The sequence below is a fragment of the Rhinopithecus roxellana genome, chromosome 17 (genome assembly GCF_007565055.1).
Source record: "Rhinopithecus roxellana isolate Shanxi Qingling chromosome 17, ASM756505v1, whole genome shotgun sequence".
NCBI classification, from domain to species: domain Eukaryota; kingdom Metazoa; phylum Chordata; class Mammalia; order Primates; family Cercopithecidae; genus Rhinopithecus; species Rhinopithecus roxellana.
Window position 1 is genome coordinate 38,318,037 of NC_044565.1, and position 27,106 is coordinate 38,345,142.

At 38.9% G+C, this 27,106-nt stretch overlaps 1 protein-coding gene across 8 annotated transcripts in view; it reads right to left on the reverse strand.

Moving 5' to 3' along the window:
• Window positions 1-4,150: 4,150 nt before the first annotated feature.
• EHBP1 (EH domain binding protein 1) overlaps window positions 4,151-27,106 on the reverse strand; it is a 352,471-nt gene continuing 329,515 nt past the window's right edge. For 4 of the 8 annotated variants that reach the window (XM_030921086.1, XM_030921089.1, XM_010369131.2 and 1 more), the window contains 4 exons: window positions 13,110-13,209; window positions 11,930-12,003; window positions 5,459-5,573; window positions 4,151-5,228 (listed from right to left, as the gene is read on the reverse strand). In XM_030921086.1, the coding sequence (XP_030776946.1) occupies window positions 5,138-5,228; window positions 5,459-5,573; window positions 11,930-12,003; window positions 13,110-13,209 (380 nt within the window). In that variant the 3' untranslated portion in view covers window positions 4,151-5,137. The remainder of the gene's footprint in view (window positions 5,229-5,458; window positions 5,574-11,929; window positions 12,004-13,109; window positions 13,210-27,106) is intronic. The other 4 variants (XM_030921087.1, XM_030921088.1, XM_010369130.2 and 1 more) reach the window with 1 other exon arrangement.

The following is a 27,106-nucleotide window of genomic DNA, read 5'->3' on the forward strand; positions in this document are numbered from 1 at the left end:
CGCCCCGGTAGCGCGCTAACTCCGGGACTCGGCTGGCAAAAGCGGCTCAGAGCTAGGCGAGGAGGCGAGCGGAGAGCCCGAGTCCTGGCCGCGGAGGGGGCCGCGGGTCTCCAGGTCTGCCCTGGGCGCCCCCGCCCTTCTCTCGCGCTCTCGGCGCTCTGGAGGGAGTGGCAGAGACGAGGCGAAGTGCTGGAGAACCGGTTCCTTCGCTCTCCCGCGCGCCACCGGGCTCAGCCGCCCGGGTGTGGGCGCCAGGACCTGGGGGCGGCGGGCTGGAGGAGCCCGGGCCTCGGCCCCTCTCCTGGCGCCGCGGGCCCCAGCGTTTCCTTCCTCTGCGCCGCCACCTGAGACCGACGCCGCGGGCGGCTCGTGCCGGCGCAGGCTACTTTGCAGAGCGCGGGAGCAGCTCCGGGCGTGCAGATCTCTCCTCGGCGCCTCGGCACTCTCGCGCCTGGGAAGAGCACCCACTGGGAGGGCGCAGCCACTTACCTGCTCATCGGCATCTCCCGGGGTTCCCGGTCCCCACCAAGGGTGTTTGCAAGTCTTAAGCGCTTCTTCTGAAACGTTGGAGCCCAGCGTCCTCTTGCCCTAACATGTACACCCTACTTCTTAATTCAAACATTTTGATAGGAAAGTTTCTTTTTCATTCTTTCTCTCTCTTTCCTAGTCTGCCTCTAACAGGGACTTTTTGATGGAAAATGTGGCCACAGACCCCTGCCCTCAACTTTTTTCCACATGCTGCGTAAGGAGCCTCCTTGAGGCGATTTCCCCGGATTGTTCGTACGGGCGAAGCCCATTTCCCAGTGGAACAAACTTCCCAAACACGTCTGCCTGGGTGGACTTTTAAAAGTGCAAAAAAGAGTTTTCGTTCCAACTCTGAGCTAGGAGAATCTTTTAAATGGCACCTCCTCCTGAAAATTAGGCACTTTATTCCCTTTCGAGGAATTTCTACCCCTTGTTTCTAATCTCCCCCACTCCCTCACCCCGACAGGCGGGGTAAAAAGTTTGCACAGGAGTAAGTGTGAGGGCGAGTCAGGGAGCCTCCAGGCGCATCGCAGTGGGGAGCACCCGTGCTGCCCAGGCTGCGGGGTCGGGCGCGGAGAGCAGACAGGGCGCTGGGTGAGGAGGAGGAGAAGGAAGGGGGAGCCCGCTGAGTGAAAAGGGGCCGCGGCCGCCGCTCATCAAAGTGCTTCCCCCTCCCCCAAGCGACACTTTCCTTTGGAGTTCGAATAAAATACGGTAACAGAATATGATGGAGGGCACACTGTTTCCTTAACTGCTTCTCAAAGGACCCGGGAGATCTTCTTAGGACCTTTAATAAGGCTTTGGTCGGTTCTTTTGTTGATCTCTCAAAATCAACTCCTTCTAATTGAAGTTGGAGCTGAAAGCGAGCTAATGTTCAAAGAAAGTGGCCGCCAGACCAACGAAATTACATTTTTTTTTTTTGACGATGAGGGAACATCTAATCAAAGGGGCAGGGGAGGAGGGGTGGGAGTGGGGGCGTACGAAGGAGAAAAGGAGGTTTTACAAGATCCTTCTCTGGTTCACAAAAGTCAGCGACACGGGCGCTTCTCTCCAGAACAAAGACACCGCGGCCCATTCACAAAAGGGAGAGAAAGAGAAAGCTGAATAAAGAACGAGAGAAATGGGAAAAAATGAGAGAGAGAAGGAGGGAGAGAGTGAGTGAGAAAGAAGCTTTAAGAGGAAAAGAAACAGCGCAGAGCGCAGCGCTAACCCAGGCGGGGACACACCTTAGGCTCGCGCAGGCCCCTACCAGGAGTAGCCCGCGAGGCCCGCGGTCGGCTGCCCGCGGCTCGGAGCCACTGTGATCGTGCTGAGGTTTAAAGAAAGCAACGAAATATACCCCCGCCTTAGGTTCCGAGGAAAGGCGCAGGCTAGAGCGCACTAGTTTTGGGGAAAAGAATATGCGGACGTCCCGGGGTGCGGTTCGTCGGCGTCTGCGTCCATAGCCCGGCGCTGCCCCAGTCCGGGCCAGTCCGCTGTGAGCGGGGGTTGGCCCTCCAGTGCCGGGGCTCGTGCCCTTCCCCATTCCTCCACCTTACGCATTCCTCCCTCCACCAGGCCCTGTTTCGCCTGCAGCCTCAGCACCTGACCTGGGTCCCGCGCGGCGAGGTGGGACGGCAGTGCGCGCTGGAATGTGCCCGCGCGGTCCCCGGGGCACGCCTCGCGGGAGTCCGGCGCTCTCGGTTCCAGATGCTGCCACCATTCTCGGGGAAGTTGGGAGGTATCAAGTAGCACGGATTTTTTTTTTTCCCTAATGAGAGTATTTATCTAATCCCAAATTGCAGGCGAATTTTCTTAACGCTCAGCCCATAAAACCCCAGGATTAAGAAAAGAGAGAGAGGGGGAGAGGGAGGAGAGTGGAGAGGGAGAGAGACTGGGATGAAAGTTTCTTGAAAGCGGCGCAGAGGATTGAGGCGGCCGTCGCTAGGCAAATGTCCAGGTGGGAGACGCTGGGCCAGAAGCCATGACCGTTCCAGCATCGGCCGCGGTGCGGGAAGGGGAAGTGGGGACACCACTGGAGGAGGTGAAGCCGTCCAGCTCAAGGCCCCCGGGCGGGGAAGGGGCGAGGGAGCTGGGTCTGGAAACGCGGATCCAGCATCCAGGTGACCTCCAGGCCGGGCCGGGCTCTGGAGGACACTTGGGACAGGGGGAGGGCTTTGGATCTGAGGCCGAGGGATCTGGCCAGGGGTGGAAGTTCTGCACCTGCCCACAGACTGTGCCCAAGCAAGACCCCCGCCAACGCCCCTACTCCTCTGCGACCTTCGGACCGATAGCCTCTTTTCCCGCAACGCGGGCTTTCGGGTTCCGGGTCCTCCGGCGTGCTGGGCTCGTGCCCGCTCTCGGGAGCCAGCGTCTGGGCACCACGCAGCGATGTCCGGATGCAGCGCCCTTGCCGCGGGCCTGACCCCGCCAGGCGCCGGAGTCCACGCTCCACCGCCGCTGAGGGGCGTTCGGGCGCCACGGAGCAGCCCAAATGGAAACCCCGGGAGGCTTGGGACTAAAGCTGGAGAGGCAGGTAGAGGGGCCGCCCGGCGGTCCCAGACCATCTTAGCAAATCTGGGGCCAGGGAAGGGTTGTCAGTTGGCCTATTGGGAGCGGCTTTGGGGGCAAAGGAGCTGCTTTTCGGCGAGGCCCCTCGGGAGTGAAGGTTCCTCGAATCAAGCGTAAACTGGGTCGGTGCTGCTGGCCGCCCAGGCCCCAGGCTGCTTGGGGCGGGCGATTTCTGTCTGCTGAGTTTTCCCGGGGTTAGAACGGGATTCTGAGAGCGTTCCCCAGAGAGCAGCAGCTCTCTCTGCTCTCCTGCTCGAATACAGAGGGCAAATACCGACTTCATTTACTTAAAATAACTTTTCAATAACTTAAAAGAAATCCTTATCATGAAGGAATTCTACCGTAGCAAGTTTTTATCATTTTGAAAGACTGGCAATTGGAGGTGGCTGCATATTTGGAACGAAATTTGTTTGTGTGTACACACATATGATCTACGGTAAAGTATAAATGCTAGTGGACTGTTTTCTCTAAGTTTCTGGACTTGTTGAACAAGCTTTCTTTGTTTGGACACCCCTGTGGGGGAGTGAAGGAAACTACCACAGAATCGTTGTTGTTGTTGTTGTTTTTTCCCCTGTAGCCTAGAACTTCTTGTTAAAACTTCTCTTTCACTCATTTCATACACACATACCTGCACACATTCTCCCCGCCCCCCAACAATAACCCTCTTCCTTTCACTTCAGTACCTACAGACTTGCCGGTTATCAGAAGACACAACTCTCCCTAATACGACTTCAAAACTCTAACAATTCAAAGTAATGACGTGGAAAATTCAAGATATTAATATTTTTTCATTGGTGTGGAATCACAAATATCCTCAAATCTTTAGCAGACATGACACTTTACAAAAGACATGATAGTTTATACTGCTTAAGAATATGACTAATTACTTTTCAATTCGCATTCGTGTGTCAGCAGGGCCCCCTCTGGGATGGTGTAAACTTATTCAGCTTCAAATGCAGCCCAGTATCCTGCCCTAAGTTCCAGAGGACCATTTTCCACATGAAAAGTCTTATGGATAGACAAACTTCCATTCAAACCAATGTCAAGTTTTCATTGCAAGAAAGTAGCAGCCGTGTTTAAGGTAAGAAAGTTTCTGCTTTTATTGAAAATTTATATATGACTCAGTATTGTAATAAATAAACATAACCATTTTCACAAAAATGACAGTGCTATGCTAAAGAAGAAAATATTAAATGGGGGATTTACTTGTAGTGGCAAGACAGACTTTTTATCAATACAGAATAAATATTAACAGCATTTGTGAGCCAATGTTGAGACCCAACAAAATGTAGGAATCAAGCATGATGTAAGAAATAATTATCCAGAGAAAAAGATGGTGTATTCTCGGATGATAAGACTGTCTTTGTAAACTGGTGCACATCAATTAGTTCCATCCTCACAGCTCACCTTCAAACCACAGGGCTTGTTTCTGGCTATGTTAAAGGACCATCCTCTGAGGAAAGCAGAGGAGAGGAACTCCATTATCCTTACAGTGAAACACAACCACTGCAGAAAAACTCCACTGGTAAATAGAACACAGTTTAATAAGTAGATTGGATATGATCTAACTATAAAATTTAGGTAACAGAGTAAGTTTTACATATGGCAGGACTCGAAAAAAATCATGACATTTTTCTTATCCCCTTGTACCCCCCTCCCACTGTCATTATGCTATTACCAACAACAACAAGAATAATGTTTCAAATTTTCCTCCCATCAAAAAATGAGATAAAATAATGAGGGAAGTGTTTTTGTTCTTTTTTGAACAGTTTCTTGAACACCTCCAATACCAATCACTCACAAGGTGTCTGTGCAAATCTATTTCACAGGATTTCAAGGAAATTGTTAACTCACAAAAAATCCTTAAACAAAGCTATTCTGGAGTTCTGTATATTATTTGGAAAGGAGGGAGGGAAAGGGTGGTGGTGGTAAAGTAGAGGTAAAGTAGTACAATCCAGCCAAACAAAATGTTAAAAGTTTTAAATCAACAATGAGTCTGACTTTTTCTGGTCTGGGAACCAAGACTCTAAAATGTTGGGAGAGATTCTTTCTGATCTGATGGCTACTGAAGAACACATTTCTCCTCTTTCTTGGCCATCTTGCCTTTGTTTTGCTCCAGAGTTCGCTCCAAATGCTCATCTTCTTCTTCGGCCCTGGATGTCAGACAAACAGGACAAACAGGAAACAAAATTATTTTTCTTCGTGGAGGGCAGAGCAGCACTCCCCCGTCGCCCAGTGTTTGGATCCCCAGCGGGAATGGGGAGCACCAGGCCAGTGGGAGGCTGCCCCGGCCCTCCCGCGACCTCTGGACTGAACTTTCCGCATACTTCTCCGGCCCCTCCGCAGGTGGCCCAGCCTCGACCCGACCCCACTGCCCACTCACTGCTTCTCCTGCGCATCCAGGTCCCTGACGAGCGCATCGCGCTTGTTCACCAGGGCCACCAGCTCATCTAGCAGAAGCTGCTCGCGTCGCTTCTGGGCCTCGGTCTTCTGCCAGTCTGCAGAAGACGGGAGGCTAGTTACCCACCGGCAGGGCCTCCTAACACCCGGTCCCCCGCCCTCCCCTTCCCGCCGTTTCCAGTTTCCTTATATTTCTCAGCAAACCACATTATAGAGCCACTAGCTAGTGTTTTCTGGGGAGTTTGGCTGTTGTGGTGAAGGCTTCCTCGCTAAAACTCTACTTCCTAAATATGTCCTGTGAATGGAGATGGCTGCGGCAGGGTTGGAACCTGCCTAGAACCAGGTGTGAACCGGTGGCTAGCCTGAGGTGCGCACCTGAATCCAGCCAAAGTGGGGGAGGGGAGCTAGAGGCCCAGAAGAGGCTGGCCCTGGGGTTGGCAGTGGGGGAAGTGGGTAAATGAGGAGGCGGGAAACAGTGATGGGCGATAAAATCATTCTGAAAAGGCTAGAGAATCTGCCTGAGAACCTATCCTCCTCCCCCACCGCCACTCTCACCCCAAACAGCCCATTCTTCGCTAATTTCCTCTTCGCTCTATTTTAGCAGTTGGATGTATCTCACACTGGGCGCCATATGCTTCACAATAACTTTAAAAGTAGTGAATCGGCTAATTAGCATTTTTCTTTGAAGTAAAAAATAAATTTGCTCTGCAATATTACACTGCAGCTCTCGATCGCATCACAGCCAGTTTTCTTTTGGAGACGTTTGCTGGGTGGTTTCAAATCAAAGCACTTTTGCAAAAGAAAAATTACATATTTCTTTTTGAAACCCTATGTTAAAGGTTGGAAAACCCGATGGGCAGTGCTCTTTCCATGGATGGGGGGCGTTTTTTTTGAAGGTTTTAGACCCCAATAATATATTTCCTAATCTTTGCTAGTCTGATGATTTCCTTAAGATGAGCAGCAGTTTCATTTAATAAAAACAGGACCAAATCGAACATTTAAAACACTTTTGAAACCAAAGCCAACTGCTCTCTGGCCAGACTGTAAGGGCTTGTAGCTGTCAATCAACCCCCAGTCTACCCCGCCTCCCTCATTAGGAAGGTAAACAATGAAAAGAAGAAGTAGATGATGAGGCAGATAGCAGAACAAATGAGGACCTAGAGGGAAACAGGACACCAGCTTTAAAAAAAAAAAAAAAAAAAAAAAAAAAAAAAAAAAAAAAAAAAAAAAAAAAAAAAAAAAACAACCATGGCCACTGACTCCTGCAGCCCCCTCCCCCAGCAAATGCACTTTCCAAAAAACAGAGAGAAGTGCAATCCTTTCGGGTTTCTCTCTTCTCTCTCCATTGCCCTGGGCAATCATGTTAAAACTCACATGGCTGGTGCTTATTCAGATAAACCTAACAATGCACACCGCTGGTTACCATGTGAATCTTCACAAACCACACAAGAATGTGCTGGTTCAAATCCCCCCCGACCCCCTCCAAAGCAAAATTTATTCAAGACAGCAAACTGCTCAGCAGCTTTATGAAAGCAAATGGTGCTAGAGGGAATTCTATCTTGTATTTACAAATTAAAAATTAGATGCATCATCATGCAATAAAGGTTAGAAAAGCAGCAAAAAGCTAGAATGTTTTATTCAATTTATCACTATTTCTTTCATTATAAGCTCTAACACATACATACATATTTATATGAAACATGCTATATGTTAATTATCCACATTTGATATAAAACATCACACAAAAACATTAAATAACTGATCATTATTACATTTTTATTTTAAAAATGAAATATTCTATAGCATAGAGATGAATACAGAAACTATTTGGAAAGGGTTTCTTTGAATATAATAATTTAAAAAATAATAAACAGCAAAACTGAAGAGCAGCCATATATATCACAATTTTTTTCTTTGGATTTAAATGCAACTGAGGACAGGAATGCTGGAAAATTTTTTAATCTGGTTCTTGTTCTTAAATCAGTCTTATTCAGCAGGTAAATTAATAGGCTCTCCAGGTTGGAAAGATCTTAAAGGTCATCTAGTCTAATTTCAGGTAACTATAATTCTAGAAATATTATTTCAGAAAAAACCTAAATGTGTAACAGATTTGAAACTAAATTTTATATTAAGATTACTAGTGTAATGAATATTAAAATTTTCACTTCCAACCTCAAGAAATCATTCTGATTATAAGCTTTGATTTATTTACTTCCAAAACATTTTGCTAAGAGCTTTACAATTGAATAAATTTTCAAAAATAGAATTAAATTGAAAATTATATTTAAACAAATTAAACCAGGAAGACATAAATTTTAACAACATATATAATTTTCTTAATTATTCCTTTTCTGAACTTGATCAGTTGCTTTTAAGGCTTTAATTAGTAATTAAAAATAGCAAGATTTCATTAATATTGAAAAAACTAGGACTTTAACAAAATGGATAAAAGAGGACATTAAAGAAAATTTTAACCTTTTAAGTATTGAGTAATTTAAAATATCTTAACTTTTCCCTAGCTCAATAATGACTTTTTCTATAACTGTAATGAAATCACTTAAAAATTAAGAATATTTAGGTAATTTTCATTATTTCAGAGTCAAATTTAAATGACATTAGAATTTAAAATATCCCAGCATAATTTATAGGATTTTAAAATATTAAATCTGTCATTACAGTGCTACATTAATATCTGTCTACAAAATATTAGTCAACTGTACAGGAAATAGCAATGTGCAGTGAATAGATTTTACATGAGCAAAACTATACTTTTACTTCATGTTTTTCTCATAATGGGAATAAATTATATAATATATGTACACAAACTCATACATATGTTTACATACACATATATATATTTGAATGCTAATTTGAGAAATCAAGTAAACTATTTTTATCTTTTTTAAAAAATGTTAAAAAATTGATCAAAATTCACATTCGCATGTTCAAGCCTAAATTTTTTTAGAATCCTGTTTTAAATAGCTTCACCTAGAAATGTTATGTTTTAAAAACTTGCATGTAAGTTTACGTGTTACCTGTTATGCATTTTAAGAACTGATTACTCACCTATAACACCAGTGACAGCTAGCTAACTGCACTGATTTTGGCTTGGACAAACTACAATGTGGGTTCTGATTAATTTAAAGATTCCAGTGTACTTTTGCTACAAAAGCCATATCCTCTCGTAACAAACAGGATTAAGTTTTGATGCTGCATTTGAGTCAAAGTGTTGAAATAAAGAGATTCTGTTTATGTCCATCTGCACTGAGCTGTTTTGTTACTTTAAAAAACTCTTTTTTATATATAGGGCCAATTATTCACTCCCTGATTCAGTTTATTTGCTGAAGTTGATAATTACCTTGAAAAAAGGCAAGAGAAATACCTATAAACACTTTAATAGACAGGACCTAAAGTTCTTGTAGTAAACCTTCAACCTTGCCACTATAAATAAGCCTGGCACTTTGATGAAAATTAACACTAGTTTTGTAAAGAGCACATTGGGGGATTGCAGTCAAGTCTTATCTTTAGTTCCAGTCAACTAGCAATCCTGAAAGAGTTTGCATCATCATCAGAACAGGCCATTTGATAGGATTCTACCGCTGTACCTAATCAATCTATGGAAGACTGTGGCTGTGCTGTGTAACAAAGCTAAAATAGATTTACAAATGGGGTTTTAGGGGATAAGCTCCTCCACAGGATTACATATTGATTTTAAATATAAAAAGCTTATCATATAAACCATAACTACAAAAATAGTGAACCTATGCATAAATCCCTTTAGAAGAGCACCCACTTCAAACTCTAAGCCAAGAATAAATCAAGATGTACAAAATCCTAGAGAAGATCCATTTCTTGTGCAGAAAATGAACATACCACTTTCTAAAAGCCCACCCCAATGTGTGCAGAAATGAATTTATCTTTCTTGAGGGGGCATTAAATAATCTGGAATAAAAAAAACTATAGGAAAAGTATCTAAAAGATGTTTGTTAGCTTGAGGGATCCTACAACTTAGCTCAGTAGAGTGAAACTCCTGCTATGAAAAACACCTCAGAAAAAAAGGGTAAAAAAACAGGCCAAAGTGATTATGGATTCTCAGAAGAATGGATGTATTGAATATTATTTTTTTTTGCTCTCAAACCAAGCTGTTAATATTTCTTTCAATGTGCTATGGTTATCAGTATTCTACACTGTTCTCCTGGTGAATGGTTTCAGCAGCAGATTTATTTGAAAAGATTTTAGTTTATTTATTATAAAACCATCTTATGGCTACTAAGTAGGAGGGATGGGAAAAGAGAAATGAACTTTAAAACAAAAGAAAGCAAAACAAAACCAACTAATGTTGCTTATTCATGTGTTTTTTTCTGTGGTGTGTTAACACTCGAAAACGCTATTGATCTGAATGTGTGTCCATTCTAAGGGTTGGCTCAGAGGACACTGTCTTCACAGAGCTGATCTTCACAGTGATCACCACCTCTCTGGCACAGCCTAGCCCATGTACTGCCCAGGCTAGTGGGACAGGCCTCTTTCTTAAGACAGTATCTTTATTTGTAATCAACAGGCTGCTCCTTTTCTCAAGTCTCCTTTTTCCCTCAACCAGCAATGGAAACTGGCCGAGGGACTTAAGGCACAGTCATACATGGGTCAATGTATTTAAAAAACAAAAGAGAAAGATAATGCAAAACACTAACAACTATAGTAAAACTGTTTTAAAAAGAAAAATATTTTTCCCCTTTTCTTCAAATATATGACTTTCCACTGCTTTTCTGTATGTGCAAGCAGGTCAGGCAGATAAAATATTAGATTATTTAACATTGTAAATCTGGTATATAGGGATAGGATTGCTGATGAAATTGAATTTTTTAATGTGTCATGGCCCTGCTTTTAAGACAGGTATTTGGTTATAATATTGGTTTTGGGGTTAGAACCAATATCTATCTTAAAGTCAACTGTATTGTATCAAGCTGTATTTTGGGGACAGTTTATCTTTTTATACGTGAAAGGTAGATAAAAATGTAAAGAATATTCTGTGTTGAATGTAGTGTGTACAATGAATCTATAAATAATAAACTATGAGTTATATGCATTAGATATACTATATATAAACATTATATATTACACATACAAATATATGTAATATAAATAGTTTTTACTGTGCCTATTTTTCAACTGACTATTTTGCTTTTTTAAAGACTACACCATGACTACAAAAACTATATAGAGAGGAAAAATACCATTTAGTATAGTTGTGTACTTTATTTCAATGGCAAGTTTCACAGAACTTCTTAAATGATTTTGACAAATTTTATAGTCATTATCAATGGTATAATTTGATACATCTGGGTAGCCACTTGAAGGAAATGGGTTAACTGAAGCCTTTCAAAATAAAGTAAATAAGATTTCTAAATGAGGATATACAAATGTTGCCAGTGATATTTATCAAATGAGTTTATGAATATAAAACTAAAAATGAAATGTCTACAAGCATATATGATAGTATTTAGATAAATAGCATGCATTTTGATGACAATATTTATTAAAATATTTTAAGAATATAAGGCTTCACTTGGCTTTCCCTTACGTACTTAAATTTCCAGTTTCTGAACTAATTAGAATTGACTTATTATGGATCAGGTACCTTATCAGGTGAAGAACAAAATTACCATGGACAGTCAATGGGTTAAGAGGTCAATATAGAATAGGAAAATCAGTTTGCATTGATTAGACAAAAGGTCCATTTTACAGAGCCCAAAGGATTAGCTTTTAAGCAGACATCTTTGAACTATAAGACATTTTCCAACTGAGAGATATAAGGAGAACAGCATTATAAAACACCTAAGAATTTTAAAAAATCATATATAGTAAATGCCAGATAAGCTAGCTGATGTTTACTGATATATGAACCATGCATAGGATTACTATATAATTCATTTAAAAGCTTTATGAAAAGCGTGAAACTTTCATTTATCTCATCTTTGCCCGGATATTCACTGAACACAAGTTGGAATCTTAAGAACTGTAGAAGACTGAACAGGGATATATTTCAATGTTGGCATCAATTAAATATTAAGGTAAAATTTAGAGTCTGGATGTAAAAAATCAAAATGATAAATCTTTTCCAAACCTCCCCAGTGGAAACAACTTTAAATTGCACTTAAGTAAAAGGTAATTAAATCAATCAACTCCTTATATCTTCCATTTTATGGACATATAAGCTTACTGAATCAAAAGTTAAGACAATTTTGTGCCATTATTAATAGCAAACATAATGATTATCTATCTGAATTAGGGTCCTTAAGTTTATATGGATACTGCTTTCTGCCTCCATGGCATTTATTTGCAATTCCGGAAGGTCCCTAGTACACCAGATCTAGTAAGACCAGAAGTATATCATATTCTTTAAATCTCTTCGACAATTGACACGTCACATACCTCACCCCACCATAGCATTTCTTACCTTCAATGGCTAGCATTGCCCGCAATTCCCGGTTCAGCAGCTCATACCGTCGTTCTAAATCATGTTCTTTTTCCCTGGGCAAGTTGCAAAAGTTCATCAATATGCTAATTACTAAATCATTAAACACTTAAAAGAACCTTTAGGTTACATTGATTTTAGGACTCATAACTGACTTTTCTCTTTAACTTTAAGCCACTCCAAACAAATGATACACAAACCTAAAACCTTCCTCAGTCGAATATTACTAGTGCTCTTATTTTCCTCTTTCAATTCTGAAGGTTACATAGGTATATTTTAATCTGAGGATAGTTACTCACTTTCTTCATTGCTTCTTGTGCCAAATGCCAAGTATAAGGCTATTTTCTAAAATATTTTTCATAATTTATAATCTTTTTTCCAAAACTCCATATGAAAAGAATACAAGAAACATGAAAGTACCAGCAGTGCAAATTTAATACAGAGACCACAGTTCAGGATTTGTTAAGTTTTCTGCTTCTTCATAACTCTTTTATCAAGTTCAGGCATAGCAGAAATTATAAAATTAGACTTTTTCACTAAAATAAACCACGTAAGCCTGCTCATTCTCACACTAGGTGGCATACTAGAAGAATACTGCTAGTGAGCAGAAAGGAACAAGCTTAAGTCCTCCGGTGAACTAAAATGCTAAAAACTAAGAACGCTTACATTTTGTCTAGACTCAATTTTACTGTAATTCTTACAATCACAAAAAGGTCACTTTTGTTTTAGTAACTGATCTTTTATCCCAAAATTTAGAGTAACATCACCTGATACTATAAATGTACTTTTGTCCTTATTAAGCGTTATTTTATTTAACTTAGAATTTGTTGTTAAATAAACTTTAATTTTATTTATCTTCCCCTCTAACCCTCAATATAAACCAAACTTCCTTTTCTTGTATAAGTGATTTATTTCTTAAGTACAATAATTATTTATATTTCTCAGCTTTCTGTATAATACTTTTTCAGAGTCTACTGTTCCATTTAAAAGTTCTTATAAGATGAAAACTGTCATATACTATTTTAACTTTTTTTTATAAAACATGTAATCTCTAAGGAAAGGGAAAATACTGAATAAATATGAAATCCCAAATAAGGCAATAACAAGAGGCCTAAGATTTATCAATGTTGTAGGCAAAACAAGCATAATCATGAGTACTTACAGAAGAGAGAGCTGATTCATTCTCCTTATTAAGGCATTTTTCTTATTAACTAACATAAACCATTCCTGCATCATAGCTTCTTCTTCTTCCGTGTTCCTTCCTATAATTCAGGAAGAGTTACCTCTTATTATATGACATTATACAAGCCAAATAATAGTTTAGCACAGAATTTTTTTTAACATAGAAAACATTTTAGTTACTCTAATACTATATATTAAACTGCTTATAAGAAGGTTAAAGTCCAAGTCCTGATAAAAGAAATCCACCTCTCAAAACTCATAAGTCAATCTTCTTAAGGTGATATTTGGCATGCATATTTTAGTCTCCGTGAACATACCTATAGATCATATTAACACTAAGTACAGTAAACAAAATGTCCTACCTTTTAAATTCTCCCTAGAGGCTGACTTGCTGTTATGTTTCAATGAGGAACTCAAAGTGCTGACAGACATATGGTCATGGTTAAAAAAAAATTAAAAAATCATTATGAGACTCATAAGACTAGCAGGAAGATCAGGGAAGTCCAGAGATTATGTGAAAGCTTCATTTGTAACAACCTGCTATTTTCTTATTTTCCTCCCCAAAAGTAAACTAGAGACATATACATATACATGACATTTTGGAACTCATCATCCCTAATAGGGTAGACTACTTATAAATTACTAAATACACTGTAAATGACAAGGCTACAAAAAATGCCCACAGCTATCTATGAAAAAAAAATTTAATGAACATCATGATGTTCAGAAAACATGTGAGCAGAGTGACAACTGAATATTTTAGATTATAAATGATTGTACACAGGAGATACTTAAAATTCTCCATTGGTAATATTCATCCCATCATCTAATACCACCCTGCCACTTCCTCATGAAGGCCAACATAATCCATATTAAGCATTATAATATAGTATATATTTGGCATTTGTTCATGTAGAAGTAGGCCACAATTATACTGAAGAAAAATATTAATTTTCCCATCTTCCTTTCTCTCCCTTCAAATTATACCTAGTCAAATTTCTAATTCTTCAGTGTTTATTTCCTGAAATTTTCCCATGACGGGTTTATTGTTTTGCTAAGTTATTATTTAATATTTCAGTCTAACTTCTGTATGGCATTCATAAGGTTAATTTAAATATCTATTAAAAAATTAAATAATTCCCCTCAGATTATTATTCCCTAAGTTTGATTTTCTTTTCAAGTAAAATGTCAAGGATAGTCCTCTTCCACCAACCCCACACTTCCCTTCTCCAGAGGTATGATTACAGTTTAACATATCTCCTTCCAGACCACATTGATAGCTATGTCTATCACACATGTGTATATACTGTATCTATAGACACATACATGTTTCTTTAACATAAGAGCTCACATTACATATTCATCTATGGTGTGTTCTGTCATACTGTCCAACTATCTATCTCATTCTTTATAGTACTTGCATAAATTATGAGCATACCATAATTTAAATATTTCTACATTAATACAAATTTAAATAATTTTTAGATTACAAATAGAATATAAAAAGCTAATCTGTGTGTTAGGGATTAAACATGTATTTCAGAGCATCCCTATAAAATAGATAGCTGTTGTTTACCATTAGGGAGAATAGTTGAGAATATGTGCCTTCATTCAATGCTGTTAAAACTAATGGTACGAAGCCGACTTAGGATAGATTCTTTTAGAGTCTGAACAAAAGTCTTTATTGTTTTACAGTATTTTTAATCTCTCTTTTAGGGTAGCTGGTTTTGTATTCACTTTGGACCATGTGATGTCTTGACACTGGTCATGTGATATAGGCTGCGATAGGCACAAATCCCTGGGTAGCAACAAAAGAAGAAAGAGTAAAAAGAAAAAGCTGAGAAAAAGCTTGCAATTTGGAAAAAGGCCAATTGTACCCTGGTGAAGGCCTTTTTGATCAGTGAAATGCCACATGTGTGCAATATTAATAGGTGTAGATTTTATGATATTTTACTTTCCGATTAAAGACTTATTGTGTTCATAACCTATGTGACTTCTAAAAATATAGACTTATTAAAACTTTCTTTTGCGTTTAACTTAACCTATAATTTGAGGTTTTCAGGCAATACTAGAAGCAACCAGCCTACTCTTAAATTAGCATCATTTTCTTCAATGGAAGACTGCTTCCTTGAGAATAACAATATTGATGTGGTACTGTGTTATTTTCAGTTTAACTTATGCCTATGAATTCTAGTGAAGAATAAGAGATTCCCTTCCTCTAATTGTTAGGATATGACTAATAACAAAAGAATCTCATGTTTTAGAAGGAAATAAGCCTAACAATAAGAAATATTTAAGGACACATTACTCATTGCTTCACAGAGTATTTAATTGGAAAAACATATTTGAAGATAAATCAATTCTGTATCACCAAATCCTTACCTGCGATAGCATACAATCATGGACATCTATACTTAACCTAATACTAAAAAAATTAAATTTTTTTCTAATACATCATTATACTATTGTTTTTAGGGCTCTTAAAATTTTTTAAATTTAAAAAGCTTTTAAAAGCCAGTAAGTTGAACCATTACAAATTAATCCTGACTTTAATAACTGGTTAAAGACCCCTTTAGCTTTATAAGTAACAAAAAATATTAAAGCCTGTGATCACAGTGAGCTTTTCTCATTTCTCCTCTAACCATTTGTTATTTAATCCAATACTAGTAATCCAATTTGTCCATCAGACTTTTAAAGGGCAGAATGCAACTTCCTCAGCTTAGACACTTTTCAAAGTACAATATATTTTTCAAATGAATGCTGGATGTTTCATTTTTCCCAACTGTTCCTAGCTCTAATGCATGAGGAAAAAAAGAACAAGATGAACATTGTTCATACTGATTAAGTAAGAGCTCATTAAAGAGCTGTCAGTGCCGTACTTTGAATATGCATGAAGCATATAATCAGATCTAGTACCGTCACTAGAGGAGAATACGGTAAGTACAAAGGATTGATTTAATTACTTAGAGTGGGCTGTGGTGGTAAAGCAGTCTTGTTAGTGCAAAAAGAAAAAGAGGTTGTATTCTGGCACTGTTAGAAAAAAAGGCAGTTTTAGCTTCTGCCACAATACCTAATCTCAGAATAAAGCACTTTACATTGTAGCTTAAAATGAAGACTGTCATTATTTTATAAAATGGCCATAAATCGTTTAATCTTATTTAACCTAACCTGGTTAACTACCTCTTTTTCAAAATTATCTTTAATTTGTAATTACAACCACATTTTTATCACCTAGACCAACAATAATGCTTTTAAAATTTTATTTCAGTTTCACCATTTAAAAAATTCAAGACATATACTATTGAAAGCCATTTTGAAATTAAAAATGACAAAATAATACACTACAGTATACAATTACTAAAATGTGAAAGCATGGCTGAGTTGTTACACTGTATTTTAAAACATAGTACCTCATGTTTATTGTAAATAAATTACCAATAAAAACATAAAACTACCTAACTAGTTTTAACCTTAACATTTTAAAGTACTGGACTACTTATATAATCTCTGGTAATATTTTTTCCTACTTTGTTTCTTTAAAAACTTCTGTTTTTTATTTTGCCTTCAAGACAATGTAACATCTATTTTGATATCACAATCCTTAATGTCAGTTTTTTCTTTTAATCCATTATTGTAGCTGGAGTACGATTTGTAAACATTACTAAATAATCAAGGATAATGATAATGGCAGGAAAAGTAATTATTTGTAAATATAACTTCAAATTATTCTTCCTATCACATAGTTAACAAAAACCACTTGATAGAAGCATATGATGCAGAGCACTACATGCAATACTTAGTATTAACTGACAGTATCAACTACTTTATATTATATATCTTCCAAAAAATTCTTCAAAGTTATTATTTTTATTTAGTCATTCATTCATGTATCCAAGAATTTGTATGTGATTTTTATTTATTTTTTCAGAAGTAGTATTTTCAATGTAAGTTTTCAAATGAATAAAATTGATGTCAAAAACCAGAAATTATGAATCGTATTTTAAAAACTGTCTTCTCATTAGCTTTTCATAATTAATCTTTCACCATAAAAGTATCTATTTATAAATATATATTTTAGAGAGTGAATTCTTACATAAATGCAAAATGAAGAACAAAACAATTTTAGCTGAATAGAAGACAAATTCAATGGGAAAAACACATATAAATGTAGGCTGCTGTTATATAAGTATACAAATTCAAGATTTTCTACCATGAAATCATTAAAGAATGCTGAAATCTTGCCATAGCCCCATAGTGGTGATGGCTGAGTAGTAATCACATATAGCCCTTAAAAGACACAACATAGCAAAGCTAAACCAAAGCACAAAAACAAAAAAACCTGCCATTACAAATTGTCCTGATGGTGATTATAAGAATATGATGACCTTTGAAAGACATATGACAAAAAGACATATGATACATGAAGGTATCCAAGTAACTGGTATTTAATAGATGAAAGAGATGAATTTGGTGCAGTTATGTAGGGTCATGTAGACATTAACCCCAAAGCCAACATTATTGCAGGACTCCAGTGCCTCAGTTTTAGAAAATATTTAAACTTAGGAAATACAGTTATATTATGAAAATAAATTTTACTATAAACAAAAGTTTCTGATCCAACAATATCCTCAAACAGCATCAACACAGAAGAATCTGATAATCTTTACTGGTATTTTCAGCAGTTTAATTGTCTTAAAACCATTTGCTCAGCCTGATATATTTATAATATTAAGAGTACAAACTTTGGGAAAAATCTTATCTCCTTTGGTTGAAGCAAAAGAAAAACTGCCATACTCTCTCACACATATGTTTTATTTACCTGTTTGCTAAGATAGAATGTGGGGAGAGATGTGAGGTAGCAACTTTCTACACACGACTTTTAACAGATCCCTATAGCATGGACTTTCTACAGGAGGCGGCACAGACAACTTCACCAAAGTTCTTCCTCAATAAACTTACACATAGAAAGAAGCTATTTCCAAAGGTTAGAAGTTTACTGCAGTCTTCTTGTATCAACTCCTTACTCCTTAATAGCGTCTCAACTGACTTTTTGTTTTGTTTTGTTTTGTTTTGTTTTGAGACAGAGTCTCACTCTTGGCTCACTGCAACCTCTGCTTCCTGGGTTCAAACAATTCTCTTGCCTCAGCCTCCAAGTAGCTGGGACTACAGGCGCCTGACATCACGTCCATCTAATTTTTTGTATTTTTAGTAGAGACAGGGTTTCACCGTGTTAGCCAGGATGGTCTCGATCTCCTGACCTCGTAATCCACCCGCCTGGGTCTCCCAAAAAGTGCTGGGATTACAGGCACGAGGCACCGTGCCCGGCCTGAACTGACCTTTTTTTTTTTTTTTTTTTTTTTTAATAATTTCTTTCTTTTAATTAATTAGTTTATTTTTTAATTATACTTTAAGTTCTAGGGTACATGTGCACAATGTGCAGGTTTGTTACATATGTATACATGTGCCATACTGGTGTGCTGCACCCGTTAACTTGTCATTTACGTTAGGTGTATCTCCTAATGCTTGAACTGACATTTTTTATACCGAAGGTCAGCACTGGATTTCTCAAAAGGTAACACTAAACACAAAGTTAGGGCAAAAATAAACAAAAAAGCATCAAAGTAGTCACTACGGAAAAAATTATAACTGATAAAATTATTTATATTTACTTATAGTTTAGGTTTTTTTTTGTTTTTTGTTTTGAGACAGGGTCTTGCTCTGTCACTCAGGCTGAAGTGCAGTGACACGATCTAGGCTCACTGCAACCTCCACCTCCAGGGTTCAAATGATTCTTTTGCCTCAGCCTCTCGTGTTGCTGGGATCACAGGTGTGCGCCACCACACCTGGCTGATTTTTGTATTTTCAGTAGACACAGGGTTTCGCCCTGGTGGCCAGGCTGGTCTCAAACTGCTGGCTTCAAATGATCTGCCCACCTCAGCCTTCCAAAGTGCTAGGAATACAGGTGTGAGCCATTGTAATCCCAGTTACTCAGGAGGCTGAGGCAGAAGAATTACTTGAACCTGGGAGGTGAAGGTTGTGAGCCGAGACTGCATCACTGCACTCTAGCCTGGGCAACAGAGCAAGACTTCATCTCAAAAACAAAAAACAATATAGCTTTTGTTCAGTTTAGCTTTTTGTAAAAAAATTGAGCCCCTCGATCTCAGACTAATTATTGAAACTCTCTAAACCTCAGTTTCTTCACCTCTGTATGGATAATGGTATTACTTACTTCACGATTGTTGTAAGAATTGAGAAAATGCACGTAAAGCACTTAGTGCAGAACCCAAGACTACAAGCTATGATGATAATAACGAAGGGGGTGATGATGGTGTATATAGCCCTGAGGCAGGAACTGAAGATACAAGATAACCAAGATGTGGTCCCTGCCCTCAAAGGCCGCATAGTCTAGTATGGAGATAGACATATAACCAGGGATAGCTAGAACAAGGGTAAATCTGTAAACAATTTCATGGACACAAATTGTATTTTTAATATTGGATACCATAACAAAGTCTATAGTTAGTGTTCCATTGGTCATATGCAGGATAGGTGAAAAATGTGGGTGAATCAGTACAAACCCATCTCTGCAGCTGGAAAAACAAAGCAGATACCCTACTGGGTCAGCAGTGTCACTGCTGCCTACAAAAGATAGCCATAGCTATGGTAACACAACAATGTTGCTGTGCTCCAAGTAATGATAGTCTAGTTATTGACAGTGGGTTTTAGAGGCTTAAAAAAAAAGTAGATAGTGAAATACTGCTTAATATCAAAAAATAAAAAAGGTACACTTTAAGATTGAAAATTATGGACTAATGGAACACATCTACAAGTTTGCTGGTTATGAACATAAAGTTTAAAAAATGAAAATTACAATATGAAGTACAAATTGATGTAATTTGAAGAAAAGAATGACAACAACAGAATATCAAAAATTTATAAAGCAAAAAGCTTCAGTAGGAAAGTAAGTTTTCACCATTTTTATAGGAAGGTATTTTGATGTTAAAAGCACAGCACCTTTAAAATCAGCTTATGAAACTGTCAGTGTAGATGAAATAGCTCATTTACTAAATGCCAGGTGAGACTGTGGTTAGATTCTACTGAAAGTATGGAAAATTAAATATATATAATTTTTAAAATATAGAAATACAAACTCAGACAGATAGGCTTTAAATGTGTTCCAGACAGGCTCCTTCCTAATAAAGGGTTTCTCCAAAGATGTATTATGCAGTCGGACAACTACTCTTGTAGGTAACCTGCTCCAGTGTTGCTTAAAGTCTCTACAAATTGGCTGGGGGTGGTGGAGCATGCCTATAGTATCAGGTACTCAGGAGCCTGAGGTGGGAGGATCACTCAAGCCTAGAAGTTCAAGGCCAGCCTGTGGAACACAGCAAGACCAAAACTCTTAAAAAAAAAAAAAAAAAAAAGTCTTTAAAAGTCCTTAAAATATCATACCCAGGGTGTCTCCAGATCCTCCAGTTTCCAATAAGGGATGAGTTCAACCCTCAACTAGCTGCCTGCACAGTAAGTTTCTTTTCCACTCTATACCTGGTTTGATCATGCTTGGGTTCAGATAACCAGGTAACACTGCGATATATCCTATGTACCTTCTCATTTACTTATTTAATTGACAATAAGTGTATATATTTATCATGTACATGTTTTGAAATAGGTAAACATTGTGGAATGTCTAAACTACAATAATTAACATATGGATTACATCATATACTTATCTTTTTTTGTGGTAAGAACACTTAAAATCAACTCTCTTAGCAATTTTCAAGTATAATACACTGTTAAAGGCCAGGTGTGGTGGCTCATGCCTGTAAGCCCAGCACTTTCAGAGGCCAAAAGAGGAGGATCGCTTGAGCCCAAGAGTTCAAGGCCAGCATGGGCAACATAGCGAGATCTTGTCACTGAAAAACAGACAAACAAACAAAAACATATACTCACCATGTTGGACAACAGATTTGGTGAACTTATTCCTCCTATTGAACTGAAATTTTGTATCCTTTCACCAACATCTTCCCTGACTTTACCCCTATCTCCCCTACCATCTTAGCTCCTGGTAACCACCATTGTGGCCTCTACGTCTATGAGTTCAATCTTTTTATATTATAAATATAAGTAAGGTCATATGATATTTGTCTTGCTGTGCCAGTCCTATTTCACTTAACATAATGTCCTCATAGGCACCTTCCTAAATGTCTATAAGGGAGAGCTGATGGGAATTATGCCTCCCCACTTGTAGCCCGCACCCACATTTGTTCTCAAACCACAGAAGCCTAAGCAAAGCAGGACGGTGTAGATCCTTCTCCAGCAGCTTTCTAACTTGAACAGGATTTCAATAATTACACAACACCTTGAAATCAAATGTAATAAATGCTGTTCTTCCAGACCAGACCAGGTGATTAGTGTGGGTTTCAACACTATAATACCACATCCAGTGCCCCTCAATGCTTCTCTGGAGAACCATTCTCTTCACTTGGCTACACATTATCTTCACTAGAGTACACTCATAATGAACTTGGGTCTGTAGTGCCATTTCCTGAAGTTGAGAACAACAGTGTCTCAAAGAGACTGTCATGTATTCCCTTTATCAGATCACTGATAACCAATAAGTTTCATATAGGCTTAGAATAATAATGGTGATGATGATGATGATGATGATAATAGCATCAACTGTTTAATGAGGTTATATAATTTACCTCAAGTCATATAGCTAGTTAGTGGTGGAACCAGGCCTCAAATGCAGCCAGGTTCTCTTGTGAGCCACCACTCTTAGCCACCCACTTGACACTTAAGGACTCATAAGTAATCAGTCTTACCAGAACAGACTCTATTTATAATTCAGGCCAACCTTGACAAAGCCTTCAGAGCGGCTCTGATAAACAAATGCACACAAAAAAACCTTCAAAACTCTGATAAACAAGAAAACCCTCATGCTGTTCACGTAGTTAATCCGTAACAGGGGATTTCATTTAGTCTTCCCATGGGTAAGCCATTAGGACTTAGCAATGATGTCAGAGCAGCATACCATTCTTCATAAGAGGAGTCAGCCTTTCTTCCTATGCAAACATGTCCATAAGATCCTTGAATTATAGGTTGATATACGATATCTTACATAAATGGGATGCCTAGAAGAGATCTGTTCACTTCTTGGGTAACTACAAGTTACCTGTGATTCCATTTGAGGCAATGGAAATGACCATTCAATGAAAATGGCCAAGCAAGAGTACTCTGCCTAGCCCTGGATTATCAGGATACAATCAAGTCCAGCTATGCTCTTTAAAAGCTACAGGAACTTGTATACGTTATTTATTCTCCCTAAGACTCTGTTTCCTCGTCTGTAAAATGGAAACAATGGTACTACTTCATAGAGTTTTGTGAAAATTAAATGAATTCAAATATGTAAAGCACTTAGAATAGTGCCAGGCTCACGGTAAATAAATGCCATGTAAAGTAATACAATACTGCTATTATTGTTTCTTTCTCTTGCTCTCTCTCTCTCTACACACACACACACACACACACACACACACACAAACATACACATACACACAAGATAGAGAGCCATCTTCATTACTCAAACTTCAGTGTCCTCCCTTGACTCCTAGAATTATTGATAGAGCAAGGCATGGTGATTTCCTCCCAGCAGAGTGTCAGAGTTTTGCTGATTGTCTATGCAAGCATTAGAAAGGACTATCCACAGAAGTAAATATGTTGGGCAACTTAGTGCAAGTCTGAAGTTGTTAGTTTCATTGAGCATATTTCTAATGCCTTTACATATTCATTTTACTGAACCAATCAACCAAAATGCGTCCTAACATCATTCTACCTTTTTAAATCCCCTCAATGCTCCAAACCCATCAACTACCCATTACCCTTTTGTCTTTTCTTAAAGCAGCTACTCAATTGCAAACTCTCCATGAGACATTTCCCTTTCCAAGGTTACACATGTTCTGTTAAGTCTATTCCAAAGATTCTTGTGCTAATTGCCATTTTGTTCAGTTAGAAGTCTGGAGGAAACCTAATGTGTGACTCCCAGAATCTCTAAAATTCCCAAGGATTAGGTTATTTTCATATTTCTCTTCAACTTAATCCCCAGGATATGTTCAGTTGCCCTTTTATCATGATATAAATTTTAAAATACCCTGTAGAGTAAAGAATATTATGGCATCCCAATAGTTCATCTCAGATTCTGGCATAAATCTTATGGGCCAATCTCGAGCAGTTAGCTTTGTCCTTGTGTTGTAATGTCCTTTCCCCTCTCTCCAAAGCTACAGCCCATTTAAAAAGGGCCAGAGCCTCACGCCTATAATCCTAGCACTTTGGGAGGCCGAAGTGACAGGATCATTTAAGCTCAGGAGTTCAAGACCAGCCTGAACATAGCGAGGCTTTGTCTCTACTAAAAAATCAAAAAAGTTAGCTAGCTGGGTATGGTGGTGTGTACCTGTAGTACCAGCCTCTCAGAGCCTGAGGTGAAAGGATTGCCTGAGCCCAAGAGATGGAGGCTGCAGTGAACTATGACTGTAATCCAGCTTGCGTGACAGATCAAAACCCAGTCTAAAATCTGTTTGGTCCTCAAAACACACCTGTTGACACAGTACTTCATTTTCATTTCCCATACTCGTTGCCATCAAATCAAATTACATATTTCAGAGTTTAGCAAAATATCTACCTAATCTACACTAATAATTTTGTAGGATGATTTTAAAGAAAACATGTTTATCATCTATAAATGATGAAAACTAATCTTTTAATAAAATTCCATTATCTAAAACCAAACTTTGTGGGCTTTATGAATATTTAGTACTTTTTTCTAGAATGATATTCTACTTTTTTATTTTTCCCAGAGTGGATCTCGCTCTGCTGCCCAGGCTAGAATGCAGGAGAGCGATCATAGCTCATTGTAACCTTGAACTCCTGGGCTCAAGCAATCCTCCTGCCTCAGCCTCCTGAGCAGCTGAGACTACAGGTGCACACCACCATGACTGGCTAATTTTTAAACTTTTGTAGACATGGGGTTTCACTCTGTTGCCCAGGCTGGGCTCAAGCAATCCTCCTACCTCAGCCTTCCAAAGCATTGGGATTACAGGTGTGAACCGCCATGCCCAACCAGTATTCTACTTTTGAATAGTAATGTTCAGTATAACTAATTCAAAATAAGCACTTGAGTAAAAACAAATGGTCTTAAAAGTGTTAAATTCTGACTCCATCTAATTTTTTTTTTCTTTTTGAGACAGGGTCTTGCTGTGTTGCCAAGGCAGATATACAGTGGCATCATCACAGCTCGCTATAGCCTTGACCTCCTGGGTTCAGGCAATCCTCCTGCCTCAGGTTCCTGAGTAGTTGGGACCACAGGCACATGCCACCATGCTCAGCTCATTTTTAAATTATTTGTAGAGACAGGGTCTTGTTATGTTGCCCCGCTGGTCTTGAACACCTAGGCTCAAGTAATCTTCCCATTTTTGTTTGTTTTTTGTTCTTTTTGAGATGGAGTCTCAATCTTGTCATTCAGGCTGCAGTGCAATGGCGCAGTCTTGGCTCACTGCAATCTTCACCTCCCGAGTTCAAGTGATTCTCATGCCTCAGCCTCCCAAGTAGCTGGGATTACAGGCACCCACCACCACACCCAGCTAATTTTTGTATTTTTAGTAGAGACGGGGTTTCACCATGTTTGCCAAGCTGGTCTCGAACTCCTGACCTCGTGAACCACCCACCTCGGCCTCCCAAAGTGTTGGGATTACAGGCATGAGCCACCGTGCCTGGCTGATCCTGCCACTTTGGCCTCCCAAAGTGCTGGATTACAGGTATGAAACACGAGACCTGGCCTTGTTTCCCTCTAATTTTATTCTCATAAGAAAATAAAATATTTATGACTATTTTAATAATTCATTTCTCTAGAAAATTTTTACACCTGAAATATAAAACGATCTCTAATTTTTTAAAGCACTAAAACTTGTAATAAACTCATTTATAAAATAAACAATTATATCAGTCTAAATGCCTTCCTTGACTTATATTTTTAACTTTCCTTATGGAGCTAGATCCTTCAAAAGCACAACAAATATAGCCATGAAGAGATCTGTCAGATTCCAGTTCAGAAGTGTCTAATGTGGAGGACAACATGCTAGTAGGGAAGAAATGTTAGTGCTTGACACAATTCCTAGTTTTGGCCACCAAGTGGTGCTATAATTCAGAGTGAACTGGCACTGGGGGCATGGGATTGGGTGGCTTTGGGGTAGGTAAAAAGTAGAAGAGCAGTCTACAACCAGTCAGTAAGTACAAGGGACACTGACAAGTCAGATGTTTGCAGCTCTGTATACTGTGAATTCATGTATCAATGTCACTAGTTTAAACACAGAGGATAAAACTTACATACTTTCATTTTTACAGGTAAAGTCCACTGTCTTTCCTTAGGAAAATAACTGTTTATGTATATATATATGTATCAAATCTTATCCTGTAAAGCTGCACAGCTGTTAAAAATAATCACACTATTTTGATTAATCTTTGTTTCTCTAAAAAGTTCCTCCAAATTCCATTAAAACAAAACAAAAAACCTTTACAGAAAACTAAACTATTCAGCAAACATTACAAACATTAATTAGTAATATTAAGCATCTAAAAATATCGATTATTATTATTATTATTATTATTATTATTTGATGCACAGTCTTGCTATGTCGTCCAGGTTGGAGTGCAGTGGTGTCATCTCGGCTCACTGTAACCTTCATCGCCCAGGGTTCCAGCGATTCTCTTGCCTCAGCCTCCTCAGTAGCTGGGATTATGGGTGTACACCACCACGCCCAGCTAATTATTGAATATTTAGTAGAGATGGGGTTCTGACATATTGGCCAGGCTGGTCTCGAACTCCAGACCTCAGGTGATCTGCCTGCCTCAGCCTCCCAAAACGCTAAGATTACAGGCGTGAGCCACTGAGCCCAGCCTCTAATGTTTTTTAAAAAATAGATATCAACTGAACAGGTTTTTCTTTAACTTACACTGTAAACTTTTCCTGATGAGCCAGCTCCTTTGAGTGCATGAATACTTTTCACATTCCAGCTCAGAAGTGATAAGTGGGGATAGGGAACAGATACAATGACTATATATGTTCAGTTTTCTTATGCAACCCACCTAGAGGCCTATGAAAAGTGTTAAAAACATAATGAGTAACTAAAAGAAAGACTTAATACTCTACCATCCACTAGAAGAACTGGCAATGTCGACCAGGTGCGGTGGCTCATGTCTGTGATCCCAGCACTTTGGGAGGCAGAGGCAGGCGGATCACCTGAAGTCAGGAGTTCGAGATCAGCCTAGTTAACATGGTGAAACCCCATCTCTACTAAAAACACAAAAATAAGCTGAGCATGGTGGCACACGTCTGTAGTCCCAGCTACTCTGGAGGCTGAGGCAAGGATTGAATCAAGCAATTGAATCAATCACTTGAACCTGGGAGGCAGAGGTTGCAGTGGGCTGAGATTGCGCCATTGCACTCCAGCCTGTGTGACAGAGCAAGATTCTGTCAAAAAGAAAAAGAAGAAGGAGGAGGAGGAGGGAGGAGGAAGGAGGAAGGAGGAAAGAGGAAGAAGGAAGGAGGAGAGGAGGAACTGGCAATGTCTCCACAATAGAATGGCCAATGATTCGAAAGCACAGCTTTGTAAGCCTGCATAACAATGAAAGTAAGGTTCACGACTATTCACTTGGACAGTTCTGTCTCCAAGATGAAGGACCTAACAAGGGTCAGTAATGCATCCAGTTGTTTCTATACATTAGCATCCGTATTTTTAAATACAAATGTTTTGAATGCCTGTGGCAGGGGCCTGCACTAGGGAGGCTGAGGCAGGAGAATCGCTTGAACCTGGGAGGCAGAGGTTGTAGTGAGCTGAGATCGAGCCACTGCACTCTAGCCCAGGCGACAGTGCGAGACTCCATTTAAAAAAAAAAAAAAAGTTTCCGTTTGGGGAAACTGGGAGA